Raw genomic sequence first — 15,147 nt, forward strand, 5'->3', positions numbered from 1 at the left:
TTGGAATGTTCCAATTTGCAAAGCTCTTGTTAAACTACCCTGGATATGAAGAGAAGCCTTTTTTTGTTTTGTTTTTGTTTTTGTTTTCCTTGCTGCAGTGATTTAGAAATATTTTCTGTCCCAGAGAACTGGGAAAGCAGTTTGATGAACCACAGCTCATCTGCAGAATTGGGCTCTACAAGTGCTTTGCACTGGACATTGCCATTCTGCACCCTCTGCCTGCCAGCCCTGTGTCTGAGGCTCCTTCCTCAGCGCAGCCTCACAAACACTCCTCCATGCCTGCAGGGTGGATTCTTCTTCACTTTCTTTTTCTCTTTGCAGGAAATGGAGATGGGTTCGGGTTCCTGAAACAAAGGACATCATTACAGCTATTAAGCAGCAATCACTGAAATCTGCTGCACCATAAGACAGGCTTTAAAAATATGATGTGGCTGGGAAAGGTCTGAAAAGCCAGCTCTCCTGGGCTTCAAACTTAATGTGTAAACTTGTGATCTACTGTCAGATTTGATTAAGTAGGTGTATGTGTTTTCTGTTTTCTAAGCCAACCTATCTGCACCTGCTTTGCTGTCAGTGGGCTTGATAATTAAGATATGACACAAGACTAATTATTCAATTCAGCCACTGCACACAGCAGCGTTGTATTACAGGCGTCCACCAAGTCTATTTCAAGCCTGTGGTAAAAGGGGGAAGAATGAACCCATTCTGAAGGAGAATTCTGATGCAAAAAAGAGATCCTACAACATGTGTGGTGGCTGCTACCAGCTATGCCAGCTGGGGAATGAGGGGCAGCTCCTGAAGTCCCCAGTCCAGTCTGAACTGGGCACCAGCTACTCGCCAAGATGAACAGCCAGTCATCCGACCATTCCAACCATGGAAGCATTCAAGGACCACTCCACTCCCTTTTCTAAATACAGAGAATCCATATTCTCTGCCAAGGACAGAGAAACTGATAACCTCTCAGGTCAGGATGCAGCAAAGGCTGCTGCTTGCTTCACCGTGCCAAGCTGAAAGCTGTTAAGGTACTCACTCAAGTACCACCCCACAGTCTTAGCGAGAACAGGCGCCCAAGCAGCGGGGCTGCCGTCCGTCCCACTAACCGGAGGCAGAGCAGCAGGGCTGCGGGTTCTCCCCCGGCTCTCCCTGAGGAGGCCGATCTCGGCGCGGCAGCCATCCAGCTGGCTCTCCAGCTTTTCCCTCCTGACTCGCTCGGATTCCAGCTGCGCCTCCAGCTCCCTCACGGCCCTGCCAAAAGCAAAGGGGACAAACAGCATTGAGCGCACACAGCCGTGCCCAGGCCGCTCCAAGCGCGTTTTAAGAGCGCAGAAAACGCGAATGTAGAGCCCTCCTGGCTCGGGCTCCTTTGTAAAAGCTCCACTGTCGGCTGCTTTCCGTACCATACAGCCAGCTGTGCTCGGCGCTTCTGACCGCGAGGTGGAGACGTCTCCCCGCACAGCGAGCCAGCGCCGGGCGGGACGAAACCCAGCTCGGCTCCCCGCTCCTCTGCACGCTTCCTAAAGTGATTGGGTAAGCACACGTGAGGAACGATCAGATGAGAGCCTGCATGACACATACTAAAAGGAAGCTGAAGCATTGGTTGACCCAGCTACACAGGTTCTCATCAGTCACAGTCACAGTGGCTATTAAATTAACTGCAATTCCTGGAACTGGTTAGCTGAGACTTAATTCTGATCTATCCCTATGTAACAGCAACTGAGTCATCTGGAAATGAGCTGGCTCTCCTCTGTGCCACAATGAATTAGCAAAGCTGTAAAGGGAGGAGGCATTTTCAAAATCTGCTAGAAATCCTTCCCATGTAGCAATTCCTGCAATGTTAGGGACAATAAACATGCCAAAATAATGGGGTTTTCCAGCATACAATGTAAGTATCTTGGAGTTGACACACAGGTCTCTGTAGGTACCCTGAGAAGCACTACTTCAGTTTCAGAAGTGGACCTAGGGATGCTCTCCAGCCTCCACTAATGGCACATCATTTGTGACATTGGTTTGAGGTGGCCCAAGCATGTAATGGACATGCTCATCTACAGTGACTGAGAACAGTGCATAGCCAAACGTTCGACAGGCAGAGGTAGAGTCAGGGATGTCTTCTTGTGCAGGCTGTCATCCTGCACAAGCACAAGAAGTATGGAGCTATCAATCATTTGTGTTGTACTGCAAGGTTGATCCTCGTGGTAGGAGTCCACAAATGGCCAAATGGCTGAAGTCCTTTTCTTTTTAGGCTGGCTAAATTCACTAAGTGGAAAAGACAGAATGGCCAAAGCAATATGAGTGTAAAGTAACCTTAAAGAAGGCTTTAAAATAGGACACATTATAAAGTTGACCTTACTTCTCAACCTCCTTTTCATGTTTTTTCATCTTCCTCTCCTCCTCAGTTATTCCTCCCAGCTGTCTGTAGTTGCTGTAGGCAATTTCCAGAAGTTGCTGAAGTTCTTGAATCCTGCGATAGGCCCTTACTGTAAGACAGGGTTCTCCAGGTAGGTAAAATGCAATGCATGGAAACAGCTGAAGACTTCATGCTGAAGTCCAACAGTATGGGAAACAGTCACACACAGAGCAGTAACCACAATGCTCAGCAGACACTGAGATACACCTGGCACAGAGATGCTGAGATAGAGACCCACACAGCACACTGCTCTCAGAAACAAAGAGCATTCCAGTGTAGTTTCACTGCAGGGATTGTAACAGTGTAACAGTTATGTTCTGACCGTCCTGTGCCTTCCTAACCTTCCACAACTCAGTGTCACAGATAACCTACCAACAAACTCATTCTACAACAGGAAACAAATGTGGCAGTTGGCAGAAATTGTGCAACCAAAAATCCAACACCTTTGGACTGTTCAAATAAGGAGTGAAGTCAGACAATGCTTACTGCGTGCATCCCTTTTTTCTGCTTTATCCAGGATTAAGTCTTCTTTGCTGTCTGTACTCCCTTCCACACCATGTCTTTCAAAAAATTCTATGTTGCTTGCATCCAGTTCTTCATCACTAGAGTTACTGTCTCCAGTTCTTTGGGTCAAAAGTTCCACAGCTGCTAGCTGGGCAAATCTGCACAGAGAACAGTTAACCTACATTGATATAGCCCTGTAATCTAGAAACACGCAGCCATGTCTCCCACATGAGATAAAAACTCTGAAACACTTCCTGTTCCCATTTAGAGGACAGAGTTTCAGGATTTGAGGAAGCATTGGTACACAAACTATGAACAGCAATCTCCTTTCCACAGTACTCTGCCTCACTGAAATCTTATTACGATGCCTCCCACTTCAGAAATACATTTTGCTTTGTAGGATTTCTTAACTGAATCTCATCAGCAACTACATTACTTTCATTAAATCAAAAATCAACCAGCCTTCTCTTGCTCTCATTTACTTTGTACAGCTGGAGCACACAGGCTCATAATTTCCCTTCTGCAGATCCGTTAGTTTGCAGCTTTTCTCCCTGACCTTGCTCAAAAAAAAAAAAAAAAAAAAAAAAAAAAAAGCAGAAGAAAATAAATTTGCAATCTTTTACAGCCTTTTACAGCTACAGTGTGGCTTTGCTTATCACTCAGAGCTGTAATTAGTTCTTGCTTCATCACCAAAAATCAGGGGTAATTACAACAAAGCTGACTAGATATTTAAATAGCAAAATAAAGGTTAAAAAAAGACAGAGCTACATGGCATGTACTGCTACCTCTTGGCTACATCCTTTGGAGTCTCTCCAGCATCATCTGTAATGTCACAGTCAGCTCCCATTTCAATCAACCACTGTAAGCAATGGATGTGCCCTTGTCCTGCAGCTGGGGGAAGGAAGGTGCATGCAAGTCAGCCGTGCACAAACGCAGCATTTTAAACCTCCTACATCCCCCTTCTGCTATGGTTTAACATGCAAGATGTTGGGTTCACCAAGACCACAAAGGAGAGAGACTATTTCAGAGGATATATTTCAAGATGCTCAAGACATTTGGGTACACCCAATTTATCAGAGATCATGTAGAGTGGGTTTGTGGCTTTCTCTGGTCCCTGAAATATATGTGCAACTCCGTCTGTACATGAGCTAAACTAAATGTTCTCAGTCCCATGCATCAGCAGGGCTACTGCCCATACTGCATGGCCCCTAGTAATGATGTGTCACATGTGGAAGATGCTCCTTGGCATTGCTGGCTGAAACCTGCAAGCCTTTTTCTTAAGTAAAATAACTCTGCCTCTGACAGCACCCCACTTGGAGATGTGTCAGACTGAAATAAGGAAATGTACTATCAGCCCAAAATTTCCCCATAACAGAAACACTGGGGGTGAAGATTGGGGGTGAAACAATTGTTGGTAGAAACTATCCAAGAAAAGATAATGGGAAGAAATGTGAAGGAATGTAAAGTTGTTCTCTACACGTTTTTAAAAATTCTGCCATTTTTCTCTTAGCCAAAAGAACTGTGGGAAACAGTGTTAAAAGTGTACTACAAGAATGCCTCCCCTGCCATTTCTTCTCTCAAACACTACTAAGAAAGCCTCAAACATAAGAGAACTGATGTCCCGTAATGCTAGCACTCTACTACAAACCAAGGTGTTAGATACCAGGAATCCTGCTGCCTGCAGAGTGGGCTACCAAATTACTTTGTTGTGGTTTTCATGTCACATCAGCAGTATGCTCAGTAAATAAAGGCTCAAACCACAATGCAGATCACTGCCATGCCTAACTAGTCCACGTCTCTGGAGGTAATATCCCACCAGATAAAAAAAAATCAACGTGGATGTTGTTTTCTTTTTATAGCAAACTGTTCTATCTTGACTTCAGCTTGGCTATTTTGTTTTTAAAGTGACCCCTACACATGCATCCATCATAAAATATTTTTCAAGGTTGCTCCTTTGAGCCCTCAGGAAATGAGATTTTCATTAAGTTTATCTAATGAGCAGCCATTTGAAAATATAAGTAAAGAAGCCAGCAATAAACAGGAAAAAGCTCAAACATCGATCACAATTACTGACCTTTGTGCATGAGAGTGGACCCCTTATCATCCCGCTCATTAATATTGATTACTCCACATCTCACTAATCTTCTGAGTACTAACAAGTCCCCTCTGAAAGCAGCATCATGGGCTGGGAAAGCTAAAACTGAAAATGAAATACACATTTCTGAACAGATGCCAGTAATTCCACTAAACGTGCTCATATTTGTCTCAAACAACTTGCCTCTACGATAGCAACTCACAGACATTCCATAGCTGTAGCTAGCAAGGTTAATGAACTTTTAATTAGCTAAAATGCAGCTGCATATCTAGGATTGTTCATCACAGACTTGACTAAAACTCTCTTGGTCATGACTACAGGCATCTTATACAGTTCAGTGATTAATTTCACAAATCTGAAATAACAAGTATACCTTTGTTTTACAGTTAATGTTCTATTATTGGTGGTAACAGTAGTCATCTGCCTACCCAGATTTCCACAGTCTACCCAAATATATAAACTATATTACTTCTCCCCCTCTGCTCGGCTCCTGTGAGGCCCCATCTGCAGCACTGCGTCCAGGCCTGGGGCCCCCAGTACAGGAAGGACATGGAGCTCTTGGAGCGGGTCCAGAGGGGGGCACTGAGATGAACAGGAGCACCTCTCCTGTGAGGAAAGGGTGAGGGAACTGGGCTTGTTTAGCTTGGAGAAAAGAAGGCTCTGGGAGACCTCATTGTGGCCTTCCAGTACTTGAAGGGAGCATATAAAACAGGAAGGGAAACGGCTGTTTGTCAATGTGAATAGTGATAGGACAAGGGGGAATGGTTTTAAACTGAGACAGGGGAGATTCAGGTTAGATATTAGGAGGCAGTTTTTCACCCAGAGGGTGGTGACACACTGGAACAGGTTGCCCAAGGAGGCTGTGGATGCCCCATCCCTGGAGGCATTCAAGGCCAGGCTGGATGTGGCTCTGGGCAGCCTGGTCTGGTGGTTGGCGACCTGCACATAGCAGGGGGTTGGAACTGGATGAGCATTGTGGTCCTTTTCAACCCAGGGCATTCTGTCATTCTGTGATTCTTGCTTAAAAGCTATTCATGCAGGCCATTTGATTTTTCTGGTTATTTTTTTATAGGTGGAGAGTGTTAGTATTTATATGTAAGCACAATGTCAGAAGACTAGCAGACAGGGAAAGTGTGTGCCTGGGAACAGTAGAGAGGTGAACAGTGCTCATATCCTTGCTCTGTTGAACATCCTCTTTAGAAACCTTGCTACCCTTGTGTCCTTTGCCATGCTGACTGCAGTAGTATTCCTGGTTAGCAAGTAACCTTAATTTCAGTGGGATCTTTCCAGGCTCAGCAGTCATTCAGGATCACGAGCAGGCAAATCTGCAAATTCAGCGATTCTGGATCTCTGCTGGAGTGCAGGCAGAGCATGGGCAACTTGGTATTCATAGTGCAACACAATGTGAGAAGCCTAATTCTGATTACTGTAAATCATATTTATAAAGTCGTGCTGAGTATCCCAGTCTAGCTATCAGTAATGGTGCCAAAAATATCCTAAGCAACAGCTGTACCTTACAATGGTGATACAAAGGTCATAGTTCTGCTCGTACAGCTCTCAGAATCCAGTGCTTCATAGAATTACTATGTCTATTTTAACAGTACAAATTGTAATCAACTTTTAACATTTCATCCCTACTCACCTTCCTGTGTCTCTGGATGCTCCTCCTCTTTTTCCACACTGTCAATATATTGCAGAATATTGTCTTTATAGAACCGCTCAGCCAAGTCCCTTGGAGTCTCTCCATGGTCATTCCTGGCTTTCAGCGCACCCACGACACTGGCCATTTTACTGACCAGGAACTTAAAGCAATGCAGGTGTCCTTCCACTGCTGCCAAATGAGCTACAGCACAAGGAGAAACCACGTATGTTAGAGCAGGGCATTGCTGACCGTCAAGAAGGCAGTGTTGCCACTACCAGTTACATCTAGCTCCTCTACCAGCACCTGAGGCATTCAACCCTGCACAGCAGGAGGGAGCAGACAGCTGCACAGGGAATGCTCAGCTCCTATCCGGAGTTCAGCTATAGGCAAAGGAGGTAAAAGAAAGCTGTTAAGGACAGGATCTGCACAGAAAATGCCCTGGTAGAGCTGACTGCAGCCAACACAGCATGACACTGCCAAGAGACACCAGAGCAACAGCTAGGGATGCACTGGTGGGGTCTCCTGTTCCCCATGGAATGCTCACTCCTTAGCAGCTATGATCTGGCCTCACTGTCCTAGATAAGACTACAGATGGCCTGCAAAGGGAGGCTTTGGTTAGGAGTTAGGGCATCTGTTTCAGTCCCACATCCACTGCAGCACCCCCAACAAGCTGCATTACACCTCTGCAGCTCCATCACTTCACCTGTAAAATGACAGTGACATTCACTTTACTGGTAGAGCTTTGGAGGTACATCCCCTGATCTTCCCATTAATACACAGATGCATTCACTGTGCTTCTGTGACATTTTTTTTAATGTTTACACTCGTGGAGAGTTGTGTGGGCAGGAGCTGCTCTGACCCAGCACAGCAGTGACTGCTTCCTTGCAGAGCACAAGTGCTTCCTCCCCTGTCCTTTAGGCTACACTGAGCTTTAGTTATTCAACACCAGCAGAGTGCTGGGCCTCAACAAAGTAAGAGGTACAAAATACATGGCCATTATTATGAAATAAATCATAGTCTCCAGTCCATCAATGGGAAGAAGTTGCAAAATGCAAGTTAGATTGCCTTTATTATGCAACATATTATCACTCCATGTATTAACTCAATGTGGATTATCACTCCACATATTAATCCAGCATGCATTATCACTCCAGCAAAATGCTCTGGCTGCCATTCTGCAGGAAAAAGGGTTACATGTTTCTGATTATCTTCCTAATTGCTAAACAATGTATCTAGGGCAAAAAAAGAAAAAAAAAAAAAAATCACTTAATTCACTTCAGCTAACTTCTGGCACATTGGAGATCTCTATTGCAAACCATTCTCACAGTGAGTTAGGAAGAAGTGAAATGAAGAGACACGTTCCAGAAGTTGATACTGATAACTGGTCAGCTGGTGAAAAACAGTCTCAATCCATATGAATCCACTTTCAAATACCTAAGAATCCCAGGGATAAAACTTCACCTTCTGAGATAATGCATTACACAGTGCCTATCCTATGCAGAAAGCAGTCAGAGAAGCTCAAGACTTTCTGCAAAAACAGCAAAGGAAAAAGACACTGCAGAGCTCCATTCTGCCTGTGTCCTTTTGCAGGTTTGCAGCAAGGCTCTGTGGAAGGCATAAAGGAATTTTCATACGCTTTTAACATGTGCTTCTTAGCAGCCAGTGCCCAACATGGAACAGTGCCACACAACCTCAGACACGCTGAGCACTTGCTCTTGAGACCAAAGCCAAACAGTTCTGTGATGTTAACATAAAATATGCTGCCTAGCGCTGAGAACTTTGAAAATCTTCATCTTAGGCATCACGGTTGGTGTTGGGATCCCAACTTCTCCATGTTTCATCTCACCTCCTATAAAATCGAGCTGAAGTTATTCACTGCTGCCTAAATGGACAGTGAAAGAACCACGTATGTGGAAAAATCAGGCTTTGCACTACAATTAAATACGGTATTTAGAATAGGCTTCACTAGTAAGACATAAGTAAAGCATGGTTAAAAAAAGAGAATACAGAAAGAAAACAAAATGTTGAAATAATAAACACAGCCTACTTAGGGCACTGAATGAGCCATAGTTCCTCCAAAACAAATGAACATACTGTAGGCAATTAAAGCCTCTGCCATAACAAACATGCAAAAGGTGCAGTCTTACAATTCTTAATTTTTAGGAGCGTGGATTTGCAATCCTCAGTAAATTCCTGTCAGTACTTTCAGGTTAAATTATAGCACTGGCCAGCTAATCTTGAAGCTGAATTATATAAAGATGATTTAAATCGACACTGGTATGCAGAGCACAGCACTTCTGTTCATTTTTTATTAGCAGTGTTACAAAGTATTTTCTTTCTTCTGGATGATAACAGACACAAAGGAACATAACAAGGACTGAACAAAGCGGCTTTAGAAGAATAACCAAAACAGTTCTTGACCAACCAGTACAACAGGGCATCTCAGTGGAACGGTGCTGTCATTCACCACCTCTCCATAAAAAGAAGTGTTCCCAAATGCAAATAGAGCTACCTCCTATGTTGTCAGCAGAGTGCCTAACATCACATTCCTGTATTGCCTGAGCCACTACACCAGATGTCCTCCTGGGATGTAAGAGCCTCATACCCTTTAACAAAGCCTGGGTTTGCAGGACAGAACACAGACATCGGTTTTCTGGATAAATGGTGCTCAGCAGAGGATAAAATGCTTTAAAATGGATTTTAAATCTAAACCTCTAAACAAGTTATAGAGGGATGAAAACATTTGCTATTTGGAACAAATAATACGACAGACTGTAAGAAGGCAAATGTTAAAGGGGAAATGATGTTACAACAACAAAGGGTTGAACGACAACATTCAACTTACAGAGTAATTTGAGGCAGTAGTGTGATAAGCAAAGGGATGGCGGAGAAACTACAAAGGGCAAGAAACAGAGCATCACTTTTTATGCTGAAGTGGCTACACACAGGATTTTGAAGAGATTACAGACTACAGATAATACAGAAATACTGGTATGCCGTAAATCAAGATGGAGAAATCAGAGGTAAACGAGAACAAGGGTTTTACCAATCCAGCTAAGAAACAGTTGGATGCAAAAGCTTGCATATGAACACACCAGAATCTGATCACACAGGCACAGCTGTTCAAGCTTGGTATACATTCAAAAAGGAGCAGATAGCAGCAGAGCCTGCCTGCTGCCCCACCTGCCCTTCTCCTCCTGTGATCTCCATAGGCACAGGCACTGAGGATGCCCACGTACACAGCACTCAGGCTGAACCTGCTCCTGATGTGAGCCCTGCCAGCAGCAGCAGGAGCTGAACAGGATACTGCTGCCAACCAACAAGTACTTTGGATTTATGTATTCTCCCATCATTATAAAAATGGAATAATCAGGTTGATAACATGGAACAAATCATACAGTCATCAGCTGGTTTGGTTTGGAAGGGACTTTAGAGACCATCCATGGATGGGGAGGCAGGGACACTTCCCAGTAGACCAGGCTGCCCAAAGTGCCATCCAACCTGGCCTTGAACACCTCCAGAAACATGGAATCACAGAATGACTTGTTCAGGTGGAAGGGAACTGAAAGATCATCCAGTTCCAACCCCCTGCCTTGGGTTGGTTGCCCCCCACCAGTTCAGGCTGTCCATCCAAGCTGGCCTTGAGCACCCCCAGGGATGGGGCACCACAGCTCTCTGGCAGCTGTGCCAGTGCCTCACCACCCTCTGAGGGAAGAATTTCCTCCTAACATTTAATCTCCTCTTTTAGTTTTAAATGGCTCCCTTTTGTCCTACTAAACCATTATCTATTGCCATATCAACGCTGCTGGTGTGTTTTATTTATGATGTGCCACAGTTATCACATACACAACAAGGGTTGAAAAAACAAATGATTATTCCTGACATACCTGGAAGGTTTCCATCAGTATCCACATCATCTATGCATGCTCCCCATCTAACAAGGAGCTGCAAACAGCCCAAGCGACCATGAAAAGCAGCATAATGAACAGGCTTCCAGTCATTCCTGTCTGCAACGTTTGCATTCTAAAATGAAAGCAGCAGGTTAATTTGTTTATGAAGCTTAGACACAAGATATTTTATAGATAAGAATCGATGGTTCACTGTGCTACATGATTTAAACAAAATGAAATATTTTTCCAAATTCAAGCCATGAAAGTAGCATAAGATGTATTTCTCACAGGCTTTATTGGAATAAAACACATTTTCAGTCATACTTCTATCACCATATTAGTCATTATTCTTAAATATACAGCTGGATTTTTTTAACATCTATTACTGTAGAAGGTTTGTACAACTGGAAAAAAATCACAGCCACTGCAGCACCTGACCTTCTTTTAGTGATTTCCCTGTCCAAATCTGTCCCAAGTTACTGATTCTCTCTAGATTTTTGGATCTAGAGACCTAACATCTCTTACAATTAAAAAATGGAAATTTATACTACAAATAAATTCCCAACAAGAATGTACCAACAGAGATCAATCCATGGTCCCAAACCTCAGTTAGTGAGGGCTTGGTATGGAAAAAGATACCAGACCCTGGCTCTGCCCTACGGAACAGCAGGTAGGAGTCTCTCACCGCTCCGCTTCGCAGCATGGTTTGCAATGTGTACGACTGCCCGTGGGCTGCAGCCAGGTGTGATGGAGTGCAGCCACGGTCATCTCGAGCTTCCAGGTTTGCTCCATTTATTAACAATGCCTACAAGAAACGCAAAGTCTGAGCTCAGTTCACAGGCTGAAAGGGCAAACGCTGCCTGGCAGGATGACTTGAGATGATCAGCTGGGTACCTCTGGGGTCACCACACAAAACAAATGTTAGCAAAGAGGGAACAAACGAGTGCACTCGTTTTACCAGTGACTTGGTTTCAGCTGTAAAGACACAGAGATGAGATCCAGCCCCAGTAGGAGCACTCTCAGCTGATTTTCTTAAAGAAGTGTCCAAAGCAAAGGCCTGCCTTCCTTTTGCTGAAGAGTGAATATCCCTACGTACCTGCATGCAAGCATCCTGCCCGCGGATCGCCGCAAGATGGACTGCTGTCCAGCCTCTGACTGTCACACGTGTCACGTCAGCGCCATGCCAGAGCAACCAGTGAAGGCACTGCTCAACCAAAAACAAGCTCGTTTTATTTAATACATTCTTCTTTAACAATTCTTACAACTTATCGGGGCAAAAGTTAACCATAAATTAACAGCAGATGTAACATTTCAAACAGCATTAGCTACTAGGAAATGAGATTGTTTCAAGGCTTCATCTAAGTGCACAGAAAGCACAACCAACCTTCTAATTGCAATGATCTTACAGGGTGGCTTCTTGATTTTACTATTTCAGATTTAAAATGCAGCCCGCAAGAGCATTCATGTGACATGAGGTAAAACATTAGGAAAAATGATGCAAACATGCTCACTTGAAGTCCAGCTAACATGAACAGTAGGAAAAATGCCATGAATCAAATGTAAAGCCTCAATTCATTTATTAGGCTTCTTGGGTGCATGTAATCCCACCTCTCCTCTCACCCATCACACATTATTTTAGCTTTATTCACCTTTTTTTCAGCAGGTGTTATTGCTTTCCATGGAAAACTTGAAGAATTATTAAATCAATAATAAGCTACAAAAATAGTTAAAGCTTTTTGTTATACATTATTATTATTTCCTGTCTTCTTTTAGGCTAGTCTCGAGCCCTGCTTCCTGCCCTGTTTCCACCAAGGAGCTTAGTAACAATTGAGGGACAGATAATTCAATAAACCCAAATACACTGATTGCAAAGGAGACTTAAATGAAAAATGGTAGAATTTATAGAGGCAGATAAGGGTGGGCAAGTGATTTTTAGAGTTGACAACACAATCATCAGCATTTTCTTGACAGTTTCTGTACCTTGCAGTAATAGCACTGCACTTATTGTTCTCCAATTTAGAGAAAACTTGACATTCTTTCCTTTGGGACTTTGCTCTCTGTATGGTTATTTACAGCCTTGCTGTTTCAAAGTAAGATCACTATAAACGTTGCACAAGGAGGCTGTAACAAGAAGGTGAATGTTGTGCTGAATGCAGCAGCTCAGTCCTTCTGGAAATCAAATCATTTGTGCAGCAAGTACCTGCTCATCTCTGCATCAGTAGGCAGTGTTCTTGCTTATTAAAATGAATTTATTTGAAGTATTTCTGTAGAGAATGAGGCATGGGACAGAACACTGGTAACTGAACAAACATTTCTGTGTCACTTCTCACTTGCTTCAGTCACTTCCAGAACATTATACATAACCTTATGAATTTTCTGAGTGTTCTGAGTGAAGGAGAAAACAGAAGAGGGACAAAAGTAATGAGGCTAGAAGAAAGGCCAAAAGGCACACCTTGCTTGGAGTAAGAAAAACTCTGATTTTGTAAAATTTGAGGACACTGATTGGATGGTGATAGGACAAGGGGAATGGTTTTAAGCTGAGTCAGGGAAGGTTTAGGTTAGATATTAGGAGGAGGTTTTTCACCCAGAGGGTGGTGACACACTGGAACAGGCTGCCCAAGGAGGCTGTGGATGCCCCATCCCTGCAGGCATTCAAGGCCAGGCTGGATGTGGCTCTGGGCAGCCTGGTCTGGTGGCTGGTGACCCTGCACACAGCAGAGGTTGAAACTGGATGATCAATGTGGTCCTTTTCAACCCAGGCCATTCTATCATTCTATGATTTTACCTCCAAGCTTCCAGAGTGTGCAGCACAGTGCAGCAGTGTGAACTTGTGGACTAAATCCACCTCATCGATAGAGGCTCCGCGTTTTACCATTAATGCAAGCTGTTCTACATCACCAGCTTTCACTGCCTCATGTACATTGGTGTAAATTTGCTTCTTCCTGACATCTAGTGAGGAATAATAATAGCATTAGCCAGCTTGGTCACATTTCAGAGAGATTAAAGAAGTGATGAATCAAAGAACAGTTTATAAGAATCAGTCACAAGTGTAACCTATGAGAGTATAACGTATCAGCATGAGTCCTTACCCACTTCTGTTTCCCAGAAGCAAAGCAATATTCAAAAACCTGAAAGAGCCATGTCCTTCCAGCCCCAGAAAAAGAACAGGACAGCAAAGCAACTCCATCTATGCATGCAAATGCTGGATCAAGTCCATCCCCAATGCTGGCTCACTTTCAAAGCTGTGGGCATCACAAACTCTGTCATCAATCACGCTCTCACTGATCCTCAGGGATCCACATGGCCATGCTCCTTGCTGCTATCAAGGACATGGCACACCAAGGCATGCTGTGCTGGGGGCACGGGGCCAAAGCACCGCTCTGGCACAGGTTACGTTGTTAGAAGCCTGGTATTTTACTCCCACCAAAGTCAATAACGTTTTCATGGACTTCAGTGGCTCAGAATCAAACTCTAAACACAGACGCAGCGTGGTCCAAAAAAACCCATCACCAGGACATGGGATCATACAGTCTGTGTTTTCCTTCAGGCCTTGTTACTGTTTGACAGTGTAACTGTAAACAATGGGAGCTGGATATCTAAATCCTCTTGCAACATTTTGGCATTTTGCCTACATTTGCCAACAAAAATAAGTGATGTAAGTAGATCTAATGGCTGAGATGGCTAACTTCAGATGGCTAAGCATATGAGTAACCCAAAACAATTAGTAATCACCTTTTGGAGTAGTCACCATTCTGGAACCAGAACGCACCAACAACCTCTGATTAAATTTCAGGCTCTAAGAAGTCTTGAAGAAGCAGATTGCTGTCCTGCAAGTCAAGCACGCACGTAAATGTTGGTCTTAAGGTATTACTGCCTCGGTTTTCCTGCCCATGGAGAAGAAATTGAGGCAATAGTTTGGATTATTAAAAATGCGAGATCAAAAATGTTAAAGCGTATCAGTGAGTTGTTGCTCAAAGGTTCCTGGCACACATAAAAGCACTAAACATGATGAAAAGCAGCTGACACTATCTACCAGTACCTATTCCCATGTAATCTGTAGCATGACAGTAGTGCTTGGCTGATTCAGCATTACCACAGAGAAACAGGGGCTTCAACTGTTTCAATAAGCCAGGCTGAGTGCTGTAATGCACCCCTGGTGCATCGTTACTCCACTCCCACTTGCCCCCCCTACCCTGAGCCAGGCTGTACCACTGCCCTGCACAACGGCAGCAAAATGCTGCATGAACCAACACTAGCAGCAACTCAGAATAGCTCAGGTTGGAAGGGACCTCTGGGGCTCATCCAGTTCATGTTTTTAAATAAAACTTAAGTACATGCAGCATTTTGGTGTTGTGTTTTTTAAACAGAGAGTTTCACTGATTTTCCCACAAGGAAGCAAATTCTCATGATGCCAGGTGAGGGTTACAGACTTCAGCACAATGATGCAGACTTACCTCAGAGACAGATGAAGCTAACTACACTGCTTGCCAAAGCACTAATGCACTTAACACCACATTTCACTGCTATGGGTTCAAGGTAATACGTATTATTTTTTAATCCAGAAGAATCTTGCCCTCTTTCTTCCTGTGGAAGGGGCAATGACCTATGCCTATGT

The 15,147-nt window shown here is 43.8% G+C and overlaps 1 protein-coding gene across 1 annotated transcript; it reads right to left on the reverse strand.

Annotated features, from left to right (window-relative positions):
- Positions 1–206: 206 nt before the first annotated feature.
- On the reverse strand, positions 207–14,500 carry ANKRD42 (ankyrin repeat domain 42). The gene is made up of 12 exons (XM_042839715.1): positions 14,265–14,500; positions 13,318–13,481; positions 11,629–11,736; positions 11,218–11,337; positions 10,530–10,665; positions 6,643–6,843; positions 4,980–5,105; positions 3,691–3,796; positions 2,888–3,063; positions 2,345–2,471; positions 1,098–1,242; positions 207–344 (listed from the first exon to the last, which is right to left on the reverse strand). The coding sequence occupies exons 1-12, from the start codon at positions 14,281–14,283 to the stop codon at positions 249–251; spliced, it is 1,524 nt and encodes a 507-aa protein (XP_042695649.1). The 5' UTR covers positions 14,284–14,500; the 3' UTR covers positions 207–248.
- Between the last annotated feature and the right edge of the window lie 647 nt (positions 14,501–15,147).

This window comes from Centrocercus urophasianus, unplaced genomic scaffold (genome assembly GCF_019232065.1).
Source record: "Centrocercus urophasianus isolate 14NV4802_14NV808 unplaced genomic scaffold, USGS_Curo_1.0 seq_1, whole genome shotgun sequence".
Classification (NCBI taxonomy): Eukaryota; Metazoa; Chordata; class Aves; order Galliformes; family Phasianidae; genus Centrocercus; species Centrocercus urophasianus.